The sequence below is a fragment of the Mycotypha africana genome (genome assembly GCF_025528875.1).
Source record: "Mycotypha africana strain NRRL 2978 chromosome Unknown BDF20scaffold_4, whole genome shotgun sequence".
NCBI lineage: Eukaryota > Fungi > Mucoromycota > Mucoromycetes > Mucorales > Mycotyphaceae > Mycotypha > Mycotypha africana.
In genome coordinates, this window is record NW_026515728.1 from 154,050 (window position 1) to 175,765 (window position 21,716).

A 21,716-nucleotide genomic window follows, 5' to 3' on the forward strand; every position below is an offset into this window, starting at 1 on the left:
TCGCTGTTCTTGAAGGCGGGAAGTTAATAATTACATACTATTACATAAGATACCAGCTCTGTCCGGTGAGTTTATCGTCTCCGGCAACCGGTCCAAAGGTGATGGTCCCAAAGAATTCCCTAAAAAAATCACGATTTGATGTATCCACATCAATGCTTTGACTAATTCACTCTTTAAAGAAAACTGAGACACAATCACTATGATCTAAGACAAATCATTATATAATAACACGGTATTCTCATTTAATAAAACGGTATCTTCCAAGCTCGTTTAGTACTTTGCTATTGCAACGGATAAATCAACGATTGATCTATTCTTGCAGATGGGCACAGTGCCTTATTTCAACCTGGTTTCTTTGTCGAGACATCCATTCCACTTCACCACTGAAAAAAAAGCAATCCCAAAAAAGCCTGCTTGACCTTTCAATCTAAAAACTCTGACAAACAGTCTCACCGTACTTTACAGTCGATCTCTTTATTTTAAAAGCGAAAAATGAGCTCTTACCAAAACGAAGATTGGTCGGGGACCAAAACGAAATCAGTTTTGGTGGAAAGCGAAAATTGGGGGTGGAGGCACTGTACATCCAAATGATGTAATTTCTACACACTGTTTTAAAAATTTTTGGAAGCGGGGTACAATCAGTTCAAACAACCCTTTTTTGGGCCACACTTCCCCATGTCAAAAATGTGCATAATAATGCGTGCAACTCAGTCTGTTAACATCGCCTTCTTTTCTGTCTCTGCGTTAAAATGTCATCTTTTTTCCTTGCCAGAATAAGCCTTAAACGTGTTCCAGTTTTTTTGAACAGATATTATACCAGTGGTGCTGTCGGCGCAGGTAAGATAAGCAAAGCAGGAAATCGTTGACATAGGGAAACCAATACAAATTAGATTTCTTTTATTAGAATCGCTCATCACTCGACTCAAAGATGATCGTAAAACCTTTATGAAAGAAAAGAAACAAACCGAGCTCAATGTCGTAAAAGGCCTATTAAGTGATTTCACCTATCACGTGAAAAGTGCCAACTTTGCCGAAGGCTCCAGTGAAGAAGAGGCCTTACTATCTGTTTTGCAAAAAGCCATCAAGCGTCGTCAAGATTCTATCTCACAATACGAGTCAGGTGGCCGACCAGAATTAGCCAAGCAAGAAAGTGATGAATTGAAACTATTGCAGTCCTATTTACCAAAACAAATGTCACCTGAAGAGATTGAAGAAGAGTTGAAGGAAGTCATTCACGAGGTGGGCGCTACATCGGGAAGAGATTTGGGTAAAGTGATGAAGGCTTGGAAATTTGATGCAGTGAGGGCTGATCGAAAGGTTGTTAGTGACATTGCAAAGAAGTTGTTACAATAAACTTTTACCATTGTTTATTTAAAGAAAGTGTAGTGTAAGCTTTCAAAGAATTTGAGTGGTTCCTGAATTTTTTTAGCAACAGGTTGCCAAGTAAAAAAATCGAAAAAAAATTACTAAGGATGACAAGAAATCCTTCGGCTAAGCATCATTTATCAAAGTTTGCTTATAATCAAATAAATGACTTGTTCTTCTTCTGTTACCTTTATTGTTTTTGTAGTTAGCAGATCAAACTTGTACCAGCGATGAGTGAACAACATCAGCCAACTTCAAGATTAGCACTCCAAGAAAGACAACAAAGAGTATGTTACAGATATGAATGATCGTTTGACTATTCTATTTGAAAATAATCTGTCTTATCTTACCTATGAGGCAATCAAATAGGCCATGTATAGCTCAGCTCTGACTCACCAACCAAGTTGGTCTTCTTCTGTAAGCTCGACGTTTTCTCCAACAATACCTTCCGTATATCCTTCTTGTAATCCGACCGCCAACCATCCCTTCCATCCGTTTCCGTCTCACAATCAATCACAAACAACAACAGCAACAGCTAGAACTGCTATATATGAATCAACGAATCCTTCTTCTCCTTTGATAACAACCGCCTGTTCAACGACGAAGGTCAGACTCATCTATTCAAAATCTGGGTTCTATCTAAAACAAGTTCAGCACACTTCTTCAACCGAGCAAGAGCAATCAAACTGCTGTGCTAGGCCAGATTCACAAAATAGTAACCACCAGCAAATACATGGATTTCTAATCCTTTATTCCACATCAATGGTACAGCTATCATTGCTTTTTGCAAATAGCTTATGACTTTTAGTTTAACGTATGCACTCTTTTCTCTATAATTTCCAGGAGGATGTTGAACTTTTCATTGCTTGGATACCTGAAGATTTAATAGCTTCTGAAGACATTATTACGTTTGTAGAGTTAGACGGTAGTCTCACTGTAGATCAAAATTTTCCAGAGGTTAGCTTAGATTTAAGCAGCACACAAGACGAAGAAGTCCTTTTCAATTTGTCGTTCAAAAGCATCTATTCTCTTTATCTTTGCCCTCCGTCCAGTGATAAACAGGGTTCAATCGTGATAACAACAAAAGATGGGAGTGTGCACAAACCTTTATGGTATTCATCTGTTCACCATGGAAGTAGCAGTAAAAATGATTATAGATTGGACGCACAGTCATGGCCGGGATACAACATTGTAGATATTATTAGTGCATTTCATCCGTTGAAAAGGTAGAGACTGAAAAATCAAATAAGCTTTTTGGCTCATCGAAAGTTACTGATACTGACTGGGATACAGGTCGAACGATATTCCTTTCATGTTCTTGTGCCAGGCCAGTGATGAAGAAGAAACTATAGCAAAGACAATAGAGCACTCAACTGGAAACAGTAGGTCTACATCCAGTAACACATCTGCACCCTCTTCACCCTTGCCAAGACATTTTACCGAGCACGATGGTGCAGCTTCCACTACGATAGACAATATCGAGTCTTCCAATCAGCAACGTAGCAGCAGTGCCAACAGCTTCACAACAGGGCATAAAGCATTTAATTCTTCCATCTACCTTGCAAACGACCCTTCTTCAACTGAAGCTCGTTGGACCATACTAGAGAAATTGTCACAACTAAAACAGTATACAAAGGAAACAGCAGCTGGAATATTGTACCATCCTATTGCCCGACCCATTATTCTTCTTTTACCCGTACCATTTCAAATGGCTCTCGAAAGGCATAGCTTGATTCGATGTACGGTGAATGACTACCAAGCTGCCTCTTATTATCTTTTGCAATACGGTAGCGGTAGTAGCGCTGGCGATCATGGTGGGAGCTCTAGTTTGAAAAGAACCTCGTTTTCTTCGTTGTCTGAAGGTGACTATTATTTAGCAGATGATGTAGATGGTTTGTTATGCGATATGCCGGAACTTTTCGGCACGTTGAATCAACCAAGGCATACACGCCGTCCGCCGTTGTTTCCAGAAGAATGGGTTACCCTCTTTGATCATGAAGGTAAATTAGCCGTGCCCGTGCAACGTATTCGTCAACTCATTTTTCAAGGCGGTTTGGACCATGATATTCGCATTGAAGCATGGAAATTTTTGCTCGGTTTGTATCCGTGGGATTCCAACTATAACGAACGTGAAGCTATTCGTCGTAGCCAAAGGGACATGTACTTTTATTCCATCAAAGCCAAATGGTTCGACCATCCTGAAGTGCGTGAATCAAGAGAGTTTCAAGATGAGAAGCACCGTATTGATAAGGATGTACATCGTACAGATCGTTCTCAGGAAGCCTTTGTAGGTGATGAGTTGCCTAATCCAGACCCACAAATGAATGTTGGTACCAACCCCAATTTGGAGATCATGAAGGATATTTTGGTGAGCTATAACTTTTATAATGCGGACCTGGGGTACGTACAAGGCATGTCGGATTTATTGGCCCCCCTCTTTGTTGCCATGGGAGACGAGGCGATGGCATTCTGGGCGTTCAAAGCGTTTATGGAGAGAGTGCAGTCGAACTTTTATATGGATCAGTCCGGTATGCATGGCCAGCTTAAACTGCTAAATAGCTTGATCAAGTTTATGGATCCCATATTGTATCAGCGACTAGAGGAAACGGAAACTTCAAATCTTTTCTGTTGCTTTCGGTGGCTACTGGTGTGGTTCAAACGTGAATTTGACTGGGAAGATGTCATTAAGTTATGGGAGGTATTATGGACAGATTATCTGACAGATAAGATGGTGTTGTTTATTGCTATAGCGATATTGGACGCTCATCGAAAGGTGATTTTGGAAGACTTGCATCAGTTTGATGAAGTGTTAAAGGTAAGAAAGAAATGGAACTCAAAGCTACAAAGTCTAGACGAGACGTATTGATTACTTTTTAAAAATTAGTATATCAATGATCTCAGCGGTAATATACCTCTAGAGTCTACGTTAGAGAGGGCCGAAGTTCTGTATTATCAATTCGAAAGGAAAGTCAAAGCTATGCAACGCAAGCAATCACTCTTCCAACAGCAGTTGCAGATAAGATCCGTTTGGAATAGTGCGGAACGATCAAAAATTCAAGACCGCATTAGCAGATTACAAGTGCCTGCTATTCTGTTACAGCTATTACCTCCTCATCCAACCCCTTCTTCATAAACTATAGGATAAGAGCTATTTCTCACAAATATCTGCTATTGATGAGAGGGAACACCCCCCCGCCAGTTTTTATTCTTGAAGGATACAATTATTTAGGGAGAAGTTTGTGATAAAGAGCAAGTCTAAAATAAATAAAATATTTGGTTATAACAGCAGGATACAACAGTAACTGTACCCTAAAAAGATGAAATAGCGCTCATTGTCGTGTTATTATTGAGCATAGGCATAGTGCGCGGCGTCGCCCACGTAGCCCAAAATGCTTCGCGACAATACAAGATACCTAGCAAGGGTGGTCCAAAAAACATGCACAACCAGAAAAAAGAATTACCCAACCAGAAATGCTTTTTGAAAAGAGGCATTCGACCGATGACAATCATAGGTAATTGAAGCATTTGGATACCAAACATATACAGCCTAATCTTTCGACTCGTTATGATCAGCACCAGCTCGTGAAATATAGACGATAATAAGAAAGTAACAAAGGTGGCATTGAACTTGGAGAGTTTGTACGATTGGATCGATTGGGCATAGACATGTCGTAGAAGCCAATGATGAACTGGTTTGTTCCACTTACGAGCGAATTCATCGTAAGTGACACTGTTCCACCAATCATCATAGAAATTACGATCCGCAAATCTATTGGAGACATAGTCAAAATATTGAAAGGTTAAATGAAATGTTTGACGCTTCAAATGGTGTGTTCTTCAGTACCTGCTAAGTTCAGCAAATGCGTTTAGAATGCATTCAAAGATTATATAAAAGATGAACAAGTAATTTATCATGAAAGGGAATAGGAGCTCCAATATCACCCGTGGTTCTGACATACTCGGATCATATAATTTGGGTAGTATATAACGCTCTGTAGTGACATATAACATCAAGAAGGAGCCCAGTGTTGCAGTCGTCTTTTCAAAGACATACCAAATACGGATTCTGTTACAATCCAGTACACAACAACAGACGAGGACACATTTTTAATATCTCTTTTGATTTGATATGATAAGGGTAACAACAAGCACTTACTTTTCTGTTCTAGGGTATTCCATCCAATAAACCAGGCTTGGAACGAGTAAATAATCCAAAAAGTTTGTCAAGGTAATATTGTTGGGAAACGTAGCTTTTCCATGCACCATCTCTCCTTCTAGAAAAGATATCTCTGCTTCCATGTCTTGGATTGTATCTTCTTGTTCTGCAGTAACATTGCTATTGTTGTTACTTGCTGCTACGAGCTTGGGTAACTCTCTCTTTAAATGCTTTAACCGTCTGTATTTGACTGATAAATCTCCGTTCAGGACTGTATACGAATGCATCTTCATCATCATTACTATGGTGTGCATCGTAAAAAAGCCAGACTGAACCCAAGGCCATTCCCTACATAAGGCAATATAACCTTTTTTTTCAATATGATGTTGTCCATGCTGTAACATGTAAAATTTTCCGGCCTGACGGTTTATGCGGATTGTTGTTGTAACATCTTTATCATATTTACCTCCAAATTGTCCAATAAATATTCCCAAATAAGAAAAATGCCTGACATGTGTGTTGGACAATGTATCCTACCGTTTCATATGGCAAAACATTCCATACGAATAATTTGGAAAACAAAACACTAAACGTTGTCATGGAAACCATAATCATGTCCGAAATCAAGAGGGTAAACCCGTCCTTTGAAAATAGCCGAAAAAAGCCCAGACTTAATAGTATGCCTTCTTGTTCATAACATCGTACGACCGTTTGGATAACGTAGAGGCCCATAGCAATCCAAAAAAGCGTATAGAAACCTCGAAACGTACCGTTGGAACTATCCGTGTTGGAAAGGTCAAACTGTGTCATTCTTGCTTTGAATAGAAGAGGCCTTTGCTTCACTAGTTTGAACTTTAAAGGCGCCGGTGGATAAAGAGAGCTTGTGCTGGCACTACGACTTTTCATGGTGGGAGCCGCTGTGGTTGCTGTCCTGATGTCTAATGCGGAGGCAGCTTTTTCTTTTGCTCTGTCGGATAGTGCTGGCTCTGTTGCCGTTCTTGTAAAAAACGGCTGTTGCTGTGTCATGTATCTGATTTTCTAGCAGTAAAGTCTCTTTAATTCTCTGTTTCAATTTGATGAGAAAGGTACACTAAGGGATAATAAAATCAACAGAATATACTGTAGTTCTGAAAATAAGCAGTAAATGAGAAAAAAGAGAGAGACAAAGGGATCTGATGAATAACAATAAAGAAAAGTAAGGAGCGTAACTTTACAGCAATGTTTTTTTAATGGTTGAGTTCATGCTCAATGGGCCGTAAAAATATTCTCCTTTGGCCTATCAAAAAGATGCGTCCTATTTTTGGGCAATTTAAGTTCTAGACAGGATGCCACAAAGTTGCAGCATAAATGATGCTACCAAATGTGGGTTTCATATTCCGAAAGTTGGAATTTTTGTGATGAGAAAGGCTGGACATTGATTCAGCAGTAAAAGCGCCGTATTGCTTCCTCGGCAGATTAACCTTGATAGTCATAGCGAAATCCAAGACGAGGAACCTTTTCTATCGACGGGACCGCTCGAGATGACTTAACTTTGAAAGATCGGGCTTAGTGACTCAGAGATGACCTTGAATAACATCACTTGCAATTTTTCTCCCAGCTCGTCCATTTCTTTGCCAATCTTACTAATGTCAACAGATGAGAATGGGGTCAATAACTTGAAAAAAGTTGAGAAGAGAAAGAAGAATGCTGTACCATCCCAAGCTTCAAGTTTGCTTTTCCGCTCGAACAAATATATTGGCGATAGACACTTTACAAGTAAGACGAGGAGATGCTTTATAACAGTTCAACGGATCAAACCAATGATACAACAATACCGTAGTACCTGCATTTAACATACTTGGCTGTTGTGCTTGACTAATGGAGAAAAGCAGCACTTCAAGTGTTGTAAATATTTAGGGTATAGACTTAAAACTTTGCTAATCCTTCATCATTGAAAATTATATAGAGAGCTGTTTGAATAGTATTGTGGCCTTTATCATTCACTTCTCGAAATTGTTATGTAACGGAAATTACCATGAAGAGGGACGACATCCACCATTGAAAGCACTTCTTGCATCCATTGTTCGTCTTTCAGGCACTTTGATCTGTGTAGCCTTAAATGCCGAAGTTTAAGGTAAACGTTCAAGTACAATAGGGTTAGCTAAAGAGGTATATTTCCATGCTTTTTCCACGGAAGTGATAGGCTTTTGCTCTGTAGAACTTCTAACTGTTCAATTAGCCGTGTCCTGGTCTCACTGAAAGCGAGAAATGAAAGGAGTCTGTCATCAGTATGGCAGGATATATAAAATATGGGTATATAGTGGTTACCTGGGTGTGATAATATCCTCCAAATAACCTTTCTTGGCCGCAAAAAGCGGGGAGGCAAATTTCTCTCTGTATTCTTTCCTTTTCAATGCTTTATCAGAATGATTTCTGAAAATGACTTCTACTGCACCTGACGCACCCATCACTGCAATCTCAGCAGAAGGCCACGCCACGCTATAATCAATTGCGGTTAATCAACGGCCCCTTTCTGTCCCTAACAGTTATCTTTTTTTTTGAAACTCAAGTCTTTAGTATCTACTTTACTTGTAGTCGCCTTGCAAATGTTGAGAGCTCATGACAATATATGCGCCTCCATAAGCCTTTCGTGTTATGACGGTTAATTTTGGAACAGTTGCTTCACAAAAAGCGTACAACAACTTGGCGCCGTGACGAATGATACCCGCTTGTTCTTGTGCTGTTCCTGGCATAAATCCAGGAACATCCACCAACGTAATGAGAGGCAAATTAAATGCATCACAGAATCTCACAAAACGTGCCGCTTTCGTTGATGCATCTATATCCAATGACCCAGACGAAACGAGTGGTTGATTAGCAACCACTCCTACGGAATTTCCATTTAGTCTTGCAAAGCCTGTCAAGATATTTTTCGCATAATCGGGTGATATTTCATAGAAAGAATGAGTATCCATAATCTATGGAAAAAATACGCGTTTTTAGATGACTTTGCTAAAGCTATAAATTTTTGAACTATGCTTCGTTTACCCTTTCTAATACCTCCTTCATATCATAAGCCATACTGGGATTGGGGGGTATAATGGTATTTAATGCATCATCTTGACGATCGACAGGATCTTGACATTTTAACGGGGGTACAGAGTGTTTGTTGGATGAAGGTAAATAGGGTAAAAATTCTCTCAATCCTTGCAATGCTTCCAGATCGTTGGCAAACGATCGATGTGCTACTCCGGATTTTCTTGTGTGTGTTCTCGCTCCTCCCAACTCTTCCTGTGTTACTTGTTCATTCATCACCGTTTTGACTACGTCTGGTCCTGTCACAAACATATGAGAGGTATCCTGAACCATAAAAGTGAAATCCGTCAAAGCGGGTGAATACGCTGCTCCTCCTGCACAGGGGCCCATGATGACAGAGATCTGTGGGACGACACCTGATGCCATCACATTTTTTCGAAATAGATCGCCATATCCTGCCAGAGAATCTATACCCTCTTGAATGCGAGCTCCTCCAGAATCTTGTAGTCCAATAATAGGTGCTCCCACTAACATGGCTTGGTCCATCACTTTTAATATTTTGTTAGCGTTGGTTCGACTCAACGATCCTCCTAATACTGTAAAGTCTTGGCTGTAAACAAAAACACGGCGTCCATAAATTGTCCCATGGCCGGTAATGACACCGTCACCTACAAACTGATGTCGATCCATATCAAAATCTGTACAACGATGCTCTATGAAAGCGTCATATTCACGAAAAGATCCTTTGTCAAGTAATAGATGAAGTCGTTCTCGAGCTGTCAATTTGCCCTATCAGAGTTACTGTTAATGATAAGCCTTCCAATTTTGTAAGATCCAATCTATCGGATACAACAACCTACTTTCGCATGTTGAGCATCTTGCCTTTTTTCTCCTCCTCCCAACAAACTCTTTTGCCGTTGCGCCTCAATGGCCGCTGCTGCTACTGATGCTGAGCATGTTGAAGATGGACGAGAAAGGTGGTTCTATTCACTTATAGTCAGTTAGACAGTATACCACATCCAAAACATTTCCTGGCAAAAGGGTATTACTCGAAATACAAACTGTCCTTTAAGACACAGTCTGCTATTTTTGAAGAGAGAACTTGTTGATCGTAGAGCGATGACCATTTTCAGTTCACAATGAGTTGTTGTTGTTGCCTTCTGTCAAAAAAGCTGGGGAAAGGGGGTTCCATCGTTTGCACAAAGTATAAAATATCAAATTCAAAGTCAGATACCTGCAATTTTTAACCATTCTTTTGGGTGGTTTTATTCATACATTTATGAAAACAATTAGAAGCAAATAAAAAAGAATCTGAGGAATAAGTATATCAAGTAAATAAGAACGGGAAGGAATGGATGAAAAGTGTTATTAAAAAATACGAGTAAGGGATAGTGAGATGAAGATATTTCTTTCTTTATGACAAATCGCTTTGGATTTTTGTTTTAACGCACTCGACTGGTACCTCTGCCTCTTCTACTTGTGCTGACGGACTTGGATGGTCTACGTCCGCGGCTACGGGTAGCACGTCGACGCTTTTCATGTTCTTCAACGACGTCTTCTTCAATTGTTGTTTCTTGTTGAACAAAGGTTGCAGCATCGTGGATAGCCCGCTTTGTGTTTTTGATAGCTTCATCTACATAAGGCGTCACTACGCGCTTGGTGCCTTCGTATGCGTCCTCCACATAAGGCTGAACGGTTTTGCTTGTCTCTTCAATCACATTGTCTACCACCCCCACTAATGTTTCATCACTGCTGCGACGATGACTGCTTCTTTGACGATTGTATTCTTTGCTAAGGCTTCTGCGACGAGCACCTTTGAATTGACGAGACTGCCTACCGTCATCATGAGCAGCATAACCGCCAAAATGGCTGATAGTATCCAAGACAGAAGCATAATCCCAAATTTCAACAAACTCACCGCGAATGGTAGCCAATAGGAGGATAGAGCCGATCATGATGGGAGCGACGAACAGGAAGGCAGATTGTGGTTGTTTGGTAAAATGTACAGAATAAATAGAAGCAGCAGCGCCAATAATGTAGGACGTAAGTGAAGTGAAAAAGTATGGCATAGGATATGGAAGAACATGGCGCTTGTGGTTGTTCTTTTGTTGTTTGGCAAATGAATTCAAACGGTCAAATCTTAAACAGTAAGCAATGAAAATGCCTATGGGGGTGCGTATAATGAAGGGTTAATGTCGGAGTTTAAGTCATGGTGTTCGATCTTGTGTAATAATTTTGATTCGCGAAATATTTACCGGGCACGATGATCTCGCCTAAACCAAACATTGTAAAGTAAAGATCCTTCTTTAACAAAGTATCAAAGATATACATGTTGATATTTCTGGGCCAAACGATGCTTGTAGGGGCGTCACGGAGAGCATTGGAAAGTTGGAATAAAGCATCTGTGACAAAAATCCAGTAGAAATCGTAGACAAGCATACCAATGAGTAAAGAATAACCAGTGGCAAATGATTCCAAAGTGAAGGAACGAATGGCATATACGGCTACACACATGGCAAAGACGTTACGAAGTATCCAATGCTGACTATAACTGTAGACAGCTGCTAATCCGACGGAGACTGCCAAAACAATAAGATAACTAACGGTGACATTCAAATGACATAATCCTACGATGATCAGAAACCAGGAAAAAGGACGAAAATGCATAAATAAACCAACTCAACCACAGCAAGCAAAAAAATCTCCATGTTTCATATTGAACGGAAAAAATAAAAAACAAACTAATTTTTCTGTACTTACTTTTACTCTTTGTGCTATAACTAAACTTGAATCGGCCAAAATAGTTGTATACATTAGCTGGTAGAATGTTTTTTAACAAGGCCACCGTAGTGCTAGAGAAAACTGTGCAGAATAAAGCTGAGGTCAAAATCTTCATGCCTTGGTTAATATACTCTGGATCGACTACATCAATTAAGTTTTCAAAGCCATAAACAAAAGCTGAAGCGATAAGGGGAAATATCCAAGCGTCTTTCAGTGTAATGACTTTAGAGACATCCTTGGTTGGTATGTAACCATTTTCTGATACGTCTACAATAGTTGAATCATCGGATGACGACGAGGAGGAAGAGTAGGATTCATCGTGTTCATAATGGACGCTGCGAGATCTTGTACTTCTTCGTAACTGACTACTACTGCTTCTGGGGTGAGTTGCTTTCTGGTGTATTGTTGCTGATGGAGTTTTCTCAAATGGATTCTCTAATGTCTTTACTGAACAATAAGAGCCTGCTAAAATAGGCGCCAACGCCAGAGACAAAAGCGCCACAGAGGCAAATTCCAGTCCTAAGTGATGTTCAATAAAATAATACGCTCTTTCTGTTATATTGTGCATCAATCTGCTTTACAATGGTTTAGTGTTTTTTTGGAAAAAAAAATAAAAAAAATTGAGAAGGAAAACGCGGGGAAAGGAGAATTTCTTGCACGCGAGTTTTATGCAAGTTTTTTTTTTTTAAATTTGTATGCATACCAAATACGGAAATTTTAGCTACCTAAATTCCGTCATCATTGCGTTACAATAGACTTTTCTCTCTGTCACCGAACATTTTTCCAAATGGAAAGCGCGACTTCTTTACGTGTTTCTATGTACAAATGATCTCATCGCTAGCTACTCCAAAAATATATGCTCCAAGCGTTTTACGTGTTAACCATATCATTGTAAGGCTGATTATGTATCATTGACCGTGTCAACCAACATGGCACATTGAGATATTTTTTCTCCTAGGTTGGCTTTATGGGCGTTTTTTGACAAATATTTATACTGTTCTTAGTTTCCAAAATTGGCAATTCTGCGCTTGACGACAGCTTTTTCCATTGAAATAGCGGTTATTGAATTACTTGTTGCAGATTTTATCAAATTATCTTTGTTTAGGCGAACAAAGAAAGGGACACCATATCCTTTTTGTGACAACAATCTATCTTGGAAATGCCTGTTTGTTGTCAAGAACCGATAGAGTTTTGCTGTCAAAATTTAGCGCGTTCTAAGCATCTCATCCGCGTTGTTTTTGTTGTCAAAAAGGTTCTTTGTTATCCAATAGTATTATAACAGATTTATATGAAAATAAAAACGTTGTACCTTTTTCCCTTTTTTTATCAAACGCTAGTTACTCCTTCAAAGAATTATCAAGGAAGTGTTAATAGTGGAGCATCAGGAAGATAGGTTTAAGGTCTTATCATTACTACCCGCAACGACTGTACTGTACGCCTTCTTTTAGAAAAAAACTGGCATCTTTTTTCATACTTAGTATTTCTTACCATGTTAGAAATTCATACATACAGCATAAATCTGACAGCGGTAGAGCATTGTAATAGATAAAACATAATTCGTTAAATATCTTGCGGGAATACTAACAAATGCAGTAGATATTCATCATTGACGTTTTTTCTGGTGTTGCGCAAGTTCAATTAATATTAGAAATGTCGAAGCAATATCTCAGAATGATGAAAAGCAACTGGACTACAATTTCACTTTAATAGCTTGCCTTTGTATGAGATCGTAATCTATAGGGGATTTTTGTAATTTTGGTATCTTTGTCATAGAAAACACAAAATGATAAAATCTTTAGATAAATTCAAAGGGCTCTACAATGTATCCTGTAAAGTTAGGAGCCGCCGATTGTATAGGTTTACCATAAATCGTTGAAATTATGTAGCTCCTTGCTAGTATTACGAGTAATCTTATATTACTACATGAAGTCATCTAATGTATTAATGTCTCTGTATGAATAGATAGTTACAGACAATAATTTCAGGAAAAGACTTTTGAGCAAGGCAGACACTGTAAATTGAGTTTATTAGGCCATCAGATAGTAGCCACAGTATCAAATCAGAACCGGCGGTGACTCATTAATTCAGCCTTAAACAAGAAAGACAAGTAAATATTAGAGAACTTCAAATTGCGCTAGTGTTAGAAAACCATATCATTCTAAATGTTAAATAGAAATAAGTCTTCCAAATCATACATCTACTTTTCGTAAACATGCAATCTATCCCCTCATTGCTTCTGTATCACCGTTGAACGTCTGTTTTCTAACCTCTACTCGCTGGAGTTGTATGCAACCCTGGCACTCCTACTCACAGGTTGACTGAACATCTTAAAATATTAGCCTACTATTATTCGTCGACTTTTGCGTACTGCAGTTCATAATATCTCATATTTAGCTGTAGAAACATAATGCTTGACAAAGTTGAAAAGGTTGAGTACGTCAGCTATCCATCCGTCCCTGGTGATTTCCAAACTTAAATACTTTTAATAATGTAGAAAATAGAACGGGCATCTTTATTAAAATGACTCATAAAGGAGGAAGGCACGAGAAGTTTCTGTTTCAACATACTGTTCAAAGGGCTTTGCAACTTAAAAAGGTTCTCGGCGCTTGGAAAGAGTATATAACTACCATATGCACTTTTTATTTCAAAATATTACAAACAACATTACTGAAAAGAATAAAAAAAGCAGGTGTGCGTGCACCACACTTTCAAATGATCATCCTACTGTCGGGCGATGTCATTGGTTTTCAAGAGAAACAAATGACTGGAGAGTCCAGCAACTGCGCCAGCGCTAAGTACATTTCCCCCCCCCACATTTCTACATTGAGTTCATACTAGTCATTAAATCAAATAAATGTAAGCATATAGACAATATTTATTGTTGGTGCATCTAATGATAATGTCATCCTTTCTCTAGCGCAATAATGCGTATATCATAATGTGATCCTTTGCAGCCCATAGGTAGGTTGCACACAAATAGGATTATAGGCCCGTGAAACTGTAACTTTTTTTTCAACAAGTTCACTTACAGCAACAAATTAAATACTTTATAGATTCTTATCAATGAATCATCCTAGTGTTTAGCAAGTCTTTGATTACTAACAAGAATCAAAGGATTGGGACCAAATCAGAAAAGATTTAAAGGCAAGGGTGATACGCCATTTCCAGTAGGATGCCTTGTCATCATCCACAGAAAAAAAAAAAAAAAAAAAAAGGGTAGCCATCCTGAAAAGAGCCTTCTTAAGACCCTTCAGTGGAATTACTAGCACTCATTTTTTTAAGTCTCCATGATATTTTCACTCATTTTAGATTGAAGATTGTATTGTAGCTCCGTCAACAGCAACACTGTCAATAGCAGCAACATGAAGGATGAACAAAGGATTACTTCATCAGAGCCCTGAAGAAACTAAACTTATAGGAATTGCTAATTTCAGTTCATTGTCTTTACATGCAGAAATCTTTAATGCTTTCAACAGATTGCCTTAAAACTTCTCGGCTTAACAAGTATGTTCTTAGGTGGTTAGTGTAGGGCATTATCAAAGATTATATATAATACGGGGTTACATAGATCTGAAGACAATGGGATCGGATGCTGAAAAAAAAATGACAGAAAAAAATTCCCCGCTTTTTTAAAGCAACAAACAATTCTTTGAAGGCCCTTTCACACATAATCGAAACAAAAAATAAATCTTTGTATTTTCTTTTCTTTTTCTCTCAAAACAGACACTTAATTTTTCAGTCAACTAAAGAAAAAGGACCCTTACGCTACAAACAACTCTTTCAATCAATTCTATATAAATGTGGAGCAGATTATCTCGAACCCAAAAGCTGGTATTAGGTGGTACAACAGCCACGACAACAGCAGCATTATATCTTCACTGCTATAATAACAACAACAACAACAATGAACATCTACAACAGCAAAAGCTATTTCGATTAAAGAACAATATTGTTTATGCCGAACAACTGAAAAAGCCTACATGGCACGCACCCACACGTGAACAAGAACTAACCAAACTAAAAAGCCAAGAAGAATATGATTTACTTATTGTGGGTGGCGGTGCGACGGGAACAGGTGTGGCTGTTGATGCGGCCACTCGAGGATTAAAAGTTGCCTTAGTTGAAAGAGATGACTTTGCCGCAGGTAAACAAACTGGGATAATCCGGGGCATATAAATTGCACTTTAAAAAACGGATATAAGCTGGGACGCAAGTTCGGCTGTTTCATTTTAGTCAGAGAGGAGGGAGAGAGAGTGTGTGTGTTTGTGTGGAGTTATTTTTCTATTTTTTGTTTTGGAAAATGTAATGACATATGATTTCTATTGTTGGGTTTTTGACATTTTTATATAGGAACCTCTTCTCGTTCCACAAAACTTGTTCACGGTGGTGTTCGATATCTTCAGAAAGCAATTACAGAGTTGGACTATGAACAATATAAATTGGTCGTAGAAGCCCTACATGAAAGAAAGATATTTATTAAAAATGCTCCTTATCTTGCAAGTGAATTACCGATTATGCTGCCAGTGTACAAGTAAGTTGGCTTCAGATCTTTTTCAACGTCCAACACTGGGTCTGACACAGTTTTGTCCTTTTTTGACCCCTTTAAAGATGGTGGCAGATACCTTATTATTGGTTTGGTTGCAAGTTGTACGATTTGTTCGCTGGTAGAGAAGCATTGGAAAGTAGTTATTATTTGACAAGGTCCAAGGCTTTGGAAGTCTTCCCTATGCTGAAAGAAGATGAATTGGCTGGAGCAATTGTATATTACGATGGTAAGTTTTCAACAGATCTAAGTTATTAGTTCATAGAAAAGCTCATGCCGGTCTTCCAAAAATAAACCTTAGGTCAGCATAATGACGCTCGTATGAACGTGGCTCTAGCACTTACCGCAGCTCAAAACGGTGCTACTGTAGCTAACCATGTAGAAGTTGTCGATCTTATTAAAAACAAAGATGGACATATTAAGGGTGCCAAAGTAAGAGATTGCCTCTCAGGAGATGAATGGGAGGTCAAGGCAAAGGTAACAACAGAAAAATAGAATTAACTAGATGCTTTTTTAGACGAATTGACTGATTCCTTTTAATGCTTACTTTCTAACTTTAGGGTGTCATTAATGCTACCGGACCATTTACCGATGGTTTACGTAAAATGGATGACGTTCAAAATAAGGAAATTGTTGCCCCTTCTGCCGGTGTACATGTTATCTTGCCCAATTATTATAGCCCGCGAAATATGGGCTTACTTGACCCTGCTACGAGTGATGGACGTGTGATTTTCTTCTTGCCTTGGCAAGGCAACACTATTGCAGGAACTACAGATTCCCCAACCGAAGTGACTGCCACCCCTGTGCCTAAAGAGGACGAAGTTGAATGGATTTTGGATGAAGTTTCACGCTATTTGAGTAAAGGTAAAGTATATACTATGGTAACTGCAGGAAACGTTCATCACCGGATGTGAGCCTTTTTTCCTTTTTTTTTTTAATTACTTACTTGCCCTATCCTTTTTTTTGTTTTTTTGTAGATGTCAAGGTGCGTCGTTCCGATGTGCTAGCTGCTTGGTCAGGTATTCGTCCCCTTGTGCGTGATCCCCACGCAAAGAACACAGAATCCTTGGTTCGTAACCATATGATCAATGTAAGTGAAAACAAGTTGTTGACTATTGCTGGTGGCAAATGGACTACCTATCGTGCTATGGCCGAAGAAACTGTCGATCGTGCCATTCAGGAATACGACCTCAAACCCACTAAGCCATGTGTTACAAAACATACACTTATGATCGGCAGCGAAGGCTTCCACAAGAGCATGTTCATTGGCCTTGTCCAAGATTTTGGTATGGATACAGAGGTCGCAAAACATCTTGCTGACAGTTATGGCGATCGTGCTTGGGTTGTGGGTTCCATCGATGATAAGACGGGTATGAACTGGCCCTCTTACGGTAACCGCATCGCCCATAACTATCCTTATATTGAGGCTGAAGTGCGTTACGCAGTCCGTGAAGAATATGCTTGTACTGCCATTGATGTGCTAGCTCGTCGTACCCGATTGGCCTTCTTGAATGCAGAAGCCGCCTTGAGTGCTCTTCCCAAAGTCATTGATATCATGACAGAAGAATTGGGTTGGGATAAAGTGAGACAAGAGAAAGAATATTCAGAGGCGAAGGAATTCTTAAAGACAATGGGTCTTTCCCTCCAAAAGAAACCTGCGTCCGGTGAAGACATTAAATCGGATGATATCATAAAGAACTAAGTCTATCGACGCATGCAAATAAATTAGAATGCAAAAATAAGGCAAGCAGAATTTGTTCATTTAAATTAGATGTAGAGTGTGCGTCATAAGATTTATACATAAAAAAAGAAATGCTTCTGTGTACATAATTTGATTTTCTTCACTGTTCCCAATCGCGTGCAAACCCTGATTCTCAAATACTTCTCAAAGCTTTGGTTACCGCGCTCTGTATTCAGCATGGTATAAATTATTGACTTTTCATTTTGGGCAGCCTTTAGAGTATCCGTTTGGAAAGCGCCAAAACTTGGAAAATGCTTCTCATATAATTATCTAATGGTTTGCTTGATTTTTTCTCTTTATCCTGCATAATATTTTGAATGAATTATCAACTACAACACTCGAGTGCCTACACACAGTTTTAGAATTCGTTACTCTATGTTCTACCTCTATTGACAAGGTAGAAATCAGAGTTTGAATAACAAACACGGAAACCGTCGAAACCGGGAATCAGTCCCTATCATAGACAATTGCACTAAATCAATGCAGGATCATTTAAAAAGCATTAGACCCGTTTATTGCTATAACCTCCTTTTGTATCAAGCAAGAATCGTCCCTTTACACAAAAAAGCGTGATGACAATACGATTCAGTTATTAAATCACGTAGCAAAGATGATTTATGAACAAAATTCAACGTAAAGAAGGCATTGGACAGATTATAGTTAGCCCACTTATTTTTCAAGTTGAGAAACTTTAGATGGCCCGGTAGTCTCCAAACCAAAACAAAATATAGTTGGCTGTCTTTGCATTAAACAGGATGTATTATTTACCTGTTCTACTTGAAAAGCGGAAGATGACAGAAACAATTATGCCAAAAATAACATGCATTTGGAACGAAAATAAAAATGCCTTTAAAGCAGCATACCAGCTAAAAAAGCGTAAAGTTAGAATGTAGTCGTTTCTCGAATCAAAATTGCTTTATAACTTTTAGATCACCTGATATCATGGATATACCAAGTTATCAGTAAGGTTTTAGGAAAAGAATAATGATCTGTAATTTGTCTCGACGAAAATGACACAAACTCTCTAACATACTATAACCCTCACATGCAATGTAGTATTACGTTAGCAGCAGGTCATATTCAACGGAGCATCAGTTTCACTATTGAATAGGGAAGAATCATAACGATTTTCCATTTACGACGTTTTCATCAATATTTTCTGCTTTTTCAAAACTCGATTTATTGCACATAAACGCGTACACATCTGTTTCCACAGTTGAATAAGCAAATGAACATTGATTGAAATTGCTGTAAAAAAGTGTTTACCAGCGAACCCATTCTTTCCTAAAGCGATCGAAAGTGCTCATTTCTGTCTGACAATCACTTTCAGCTCTCTTTTGTAAAGCTGCAGGTAGCTGTAGAAGCGGAAAGTGGTAACGGTGAGCATAGCGTATTTTCGTCAATCCTAAACCCGAATAGGAGAGATAGAGAAATGTGTTACGTACCTTCTTTGACAAATTCTTGAATCTGTTCTCATGGCTTGGATGGGTATTGAAAAACTGCGGTAGTTTTGATGCTCCTACTGCTTCCATTCTTTCCCACAATCCCACTGCTTCTCTTGGATCAAAGCAAGCAAGCGACATTAGTTGCAACCCGATATCGTCAGCTTCTGTCTCGCATTTACGTGAAAATGGCATCATCATCAAATAATTGATAGCAAAATCCTTAGCCATCATTGAATGCAGTCCCAAGAAGTATAGGGTGAAATTCATTGCATACAGAATTTTGGCATAACTGAATCGTTCAGCAGTATGTCTTGCTAGTTCATGCGCTATTTCGTGTCCCAGTACTGCCGCAAGTCCATCTATTGACAGTAACGTGCATTAATATTTTGAAACATGGTTGACATTGACATTGCTATGGAAGGGGGGGGGAAGAGGGGGGTGCGGGTTCTACTACCTTCATTTTTACAAATGGGTAAGATGCCAGTAAATACAAATACCTTGCCACCAGGAAGAACAAAAGCGCTAGTTTGATAAATGGAAAACTATCGATTAGATAGAATTGTAAAAACTCTAAATCTGGCTGGATGAATGTTTTACTTGGCTTCTCGGGCTTCAACTACATAAAACTCCCAATGCAAATGCTCCATACCAGAAACCCGGATAAGGCGCTCGGCCACTCTCTTCACCATTCTACTATAATAATGGTTGGGCGGTAATATTCGGCCTGCATACGCAGCCATCAATTGCTGATACGCTTCTATAGCGAGAGCTGTTCTTTTTTCCATTAGTCTCGTTTTGGAAAATAAACTGTCTAGCCTTCTCACCTTCTTCCTGTCTTTTGGTTATACTCATAAATCGTAGTCGTCCACTAAAAGGCACTCTTTCTAAATGGGTTACATAATAGCCGCCGAATAATACTGTTCCTGTAGCAACAAATAGTAACACTGGTGGAGATTTGTAGAAAGGTATCTTTTGGCTCTTTCGAAACCGTACATAGTCATTCGTTATTGGAGAGGTGGGTCGTTTATAGTGTACGGGAGCGGTGTTATTAAACCGTGAATACTGCGATGTTGCATAACAACGATTAGCGAGGTAAGATTTCGATCGAGAAAAAGCATTCAGCGCCAAAAAAGGTCGGCTGCTGAAACGTCGCTGAATGACAAGAAGTTTGCATAAACTATTTGTGACCATGTGTGCATTAAGACTACACATGTGATTTCCGCGAAAGCGAAGGAAAAGCATAAAATGTAGGGGAAGATTTTGAACCACTAGCAAATAAATTCCAGAACTGATTAAATTATTCGGACTGATAGACTGTACCCGGAATGGCCATTTTTTATAACTTTCAGCTGTTCAAGTTGCAATCGACAGGAATGAAACGGGTATTGTAATCTTTGATACTATCTCCAGTACAATTCAACATCAATCCTGAGCCGGCTTGAACGCAGACTCAGATGTTGAAGCATCTTTATTTGAAAAGGAGGTGTCTTCTAAATCAATATTATCACTTGCTACCAACCTTGAATAACTGATTTGTGTAATGGCTTTATAATAACGGGTAACCACATAAGCAAAATAGAACTAAAATAAATATGTCGTTTAGTGCGCATTATCCTCTACTCTCGTAAAAGGTATATATATCTTACATGGATCAAACGCAGAACTATAAGCACAGCAATGCTCACTCGACTTTCCAATTTGAATACTATGTCATGTTCTGCCATTTTTCCCGGATTATCAGCTGATTCTGGTAAGTTGTGGTCGGTATAGACAAACCATGAAACAGCAAACCATACTGTCGTTATAGTGCTAATCAAGCAATCAATCCAAAAAAGCATTGTGTACCATCGTAATATTCTAATGTTATCCTAAATGAGAGAAGTATTAGTAAAAATTCGTTATATTCTTTTAATATATTCTGAACATACAGTATAGAGACCATATAATGCGTATGAAAATATTACAAGTGTAATTAAGGAATAGATAAACACTGCAGTTGCTAGTTTATCTGTGTAATCAAACGATAGTATTCCATAGAAACCGCTCAATTTATTCAGCTAAATGAAGGTGCAATAAAATGATTTCAGCAAAAAGTTCAAGAGCGATGAAACTGCTATTGTATGCTGTTACTAACGATTCCTATAATGGTGATCAGTGACACACCTATGATCAACTGAACATTGAGTTTTCTGTCTTGAATAAAAGGTCAAACTGATTTTTTTTTATTAGTTACCGGTTTTCATAGGAATAAATCCACAACACTGTCTGCCCTTGGACGATGGCATGCTTGACCGATCCTCTTTATGAATACTATTAAGTAAAATGAACAAAAAGTCAAGTGAGTCTGATTCAATTCAGCTTTTCATAAAATCAAATTTTCTGATTGAACTCCGCCATAAAAAGCATTTTAGGCAAGCAAGGAAAATGGTTTCTTTTTTTTAGGTTGGTTGAACACACCCGTATATATCGATCGCATAACAGCCTATCTAACAAGTGTGCAACTTATTTCAAAAAGCTTAATTTTGGTTACCTCTTGAATAAGCTATCCGCAATTTGAATAATTTTATTCGCTACTATCGAGCTGCTACGTTAAGATTTTCAGTTCTTTCGCCTCAGGCTTAATGATCAATAACTGCTATTACTTTGTATATTCATCATTTTTGGTTGAGA

General features: G+C 38.7%; 8 protein-coding genes across 8 annotated transcripts; 3 read left to right on the plus strand and 5 right to left on the minus strand.

Annotated features, from left to right (window-relative positions):
- Positions 1–749: 749 nt before the first annotated feature.
- Positions 750–1,353, plus strand: BDF20DRAFT_834337 (Yqey-like protein-domain-containing protein; the record flags this gene model as incomplete). The annotated part of the gene is made up of 2 exons (XM_053078729.1): positions 750–837; positions 905–1,353. 2 exons carry the CDS (start codon positions 750–752, stop codon positions 1,351–1,353), a joined length of 537 nt encoding a protein of 178 aa, XP_052936865.1.
- Positions 1,354–3,271: 1,918 nt separating this feature from the next.
- BDF20DRAFT_817695 (rab-GTPase-TBC domain-containing protein) lies at positions 3,272–4,498 on the plus strand (the record flags this gene model as incomplete). Its single annotated transcript, XM_053077284.1, has 2 exons — positions 3,272–4,180; positions 4,250–4,498. The coding sequence occupies 2 exons, from the start codon at positions 3,272–3,274 to the stop codon at positions 4,496–4,498; spliced, it is 1,158 nt and encodes a 385-aa protein (XP_052936866.1).
- A 269-nt stretch (positions 4,499–4,767) lies between these two features.
- On the minus strand, positions 4,768–6,343 carry BDF20DRAFT_787688 (MBOAT, membrane-bound O-acyltransferase family-domain-containing protein; the record flags this gene model as incomplete). The annotated part of the gene is made up of 4 exons (XM_053076131.1): positions 4,768–5,134; positions 5,210–5,431; positions 5,522–5,869; positions 5,988–6,343. Coding segments are annotated over 4 exons (1,293 nt in total), but the record flags the coding sequence as incomplete, so codon positions are not given.
- A 1,011-nt stretch (positions 6,344–7,354) lies between these two features.
- On the minus strand, positions 7,355–10,061 carry BDF20DRAFT_417475 (carboxyl transferase). Its single transcript, XM_053075404.1, has 9 exons — positions 9,999–10,061; positions 9,812–9,847; positions 9,586–9,708; positions 9,397–9,519; positions 8,549–9,325; positions 8,090–8,478; positions 7,829–7,999; positions 7,535–7,755; positions 7,355–7,443 (listed from the first exon to the last, which is right to left on the minus strand). Exons 3-8 carry the CDS (start codon positions 9,661–9,663, stop codon positions 7,662–7,664), a joined length of 1,632 nt encoding a protein of 543 aa, XP_052936868.1. The 5' UTR covers positions 9,664–9,708; positions 9,812–9,847; positions 9,999–10,061; the 3' UTR covers positions 7,355–7,443; positions 7,535–7,661.
- On the minus strand, positions 9,768–11,934 carry BDF20DRAFT_862383 (signal peptide peptidase-domain-containing protein). The gene is made up of 3 exons (XM_053080606.1): positions 11,297–11,934; positions 10,792–11,163; positions 9,768–10,700 (listed from the first exon to the last, which is right to left on the minus strand). The coding sequence occupies exons 1-3, from the start codon at positions 11,883–11,885 to the stop codon at positions 9,979–9,981; spliced, it is 1,683 nt and encodes a 560-aa protein (XP_052936869.1). The 5' UTR covers positions 11,886–11,934; the 3' UTR covers positions 9,768–9,978.
- A 3,053-nt stretch (positions 11,935–14,987) lies between these two features.
- BDF20DRAFT_862388 (FAD dependent oxidoreductase-domain-containing protein) lies at positions 14,988–17,685 on the plus strand. The gene is made up of 6 exons (XM_053080607.1): positions 14,988–15,461; positions 15,668–15,848; positions 15,926–16,089; positions 16,162–16,337; positions 16,421–16,724; positions 16,838–17,685. Exons 1-6 carry the CDS (start codon positions 15,116–15,118, stop codon positions 17,560–17,562), a joined length of 1,896 nt encoding a protein of 631 aa, XP_052936870.1. The 5' UTR covers positions 14,988–15,115; the 3' UTR covers positions 17,563–17,685.
- Positions 17,686–18,863: 1,178 nt separating this feature from the next.
- On the minus strand, positions 18,864–19,831 carry BDF20DRAFT_818804 (peptidase family M48-domain-containing protein; the record flags this gene model as incomplete). The annotated part of the gene is made up of 3 exons (XM_053077408.1): positions 18,864–19,405; positions 19,501–19,568; positions 19,644–19,831. 3 exons carry the CDS (start codon positions 19,829–19,831, stop codon positions 18,864–18,866), a joined length of 798 nt encoding a protein of 265 aa, XP_052936871.1.
- Positions 19,832–20,378: 547 nt separating this feature from the next.
- Positions 20,379–21,478, minus strand: BDF20DRAFT_418006 (uncharacterized protein). Its single transcript, XM_053075405.1, has 4 exons — positions 21,280–21,478; positions 20,975–21,209; positions 20,693–20,903; positions 20,379–20,627 (listed from the first exon to the last, which is right to left on the minus strand). Exons 2-4 carry the CDS (start codon positions 20,986–20,988, stop codon positions 20,469–20,471), a joined length of 384 nt encoding a protein of 127 aa, XP_052936872.1. The 5' UTR covers positions 20,989–21,209; positions 21,280–21,478; the 3' UTR covers positions 20,379–20,468.
- Between the last annotated feature and the right edge of the window lie 238 nt (positions 21,479–21,716).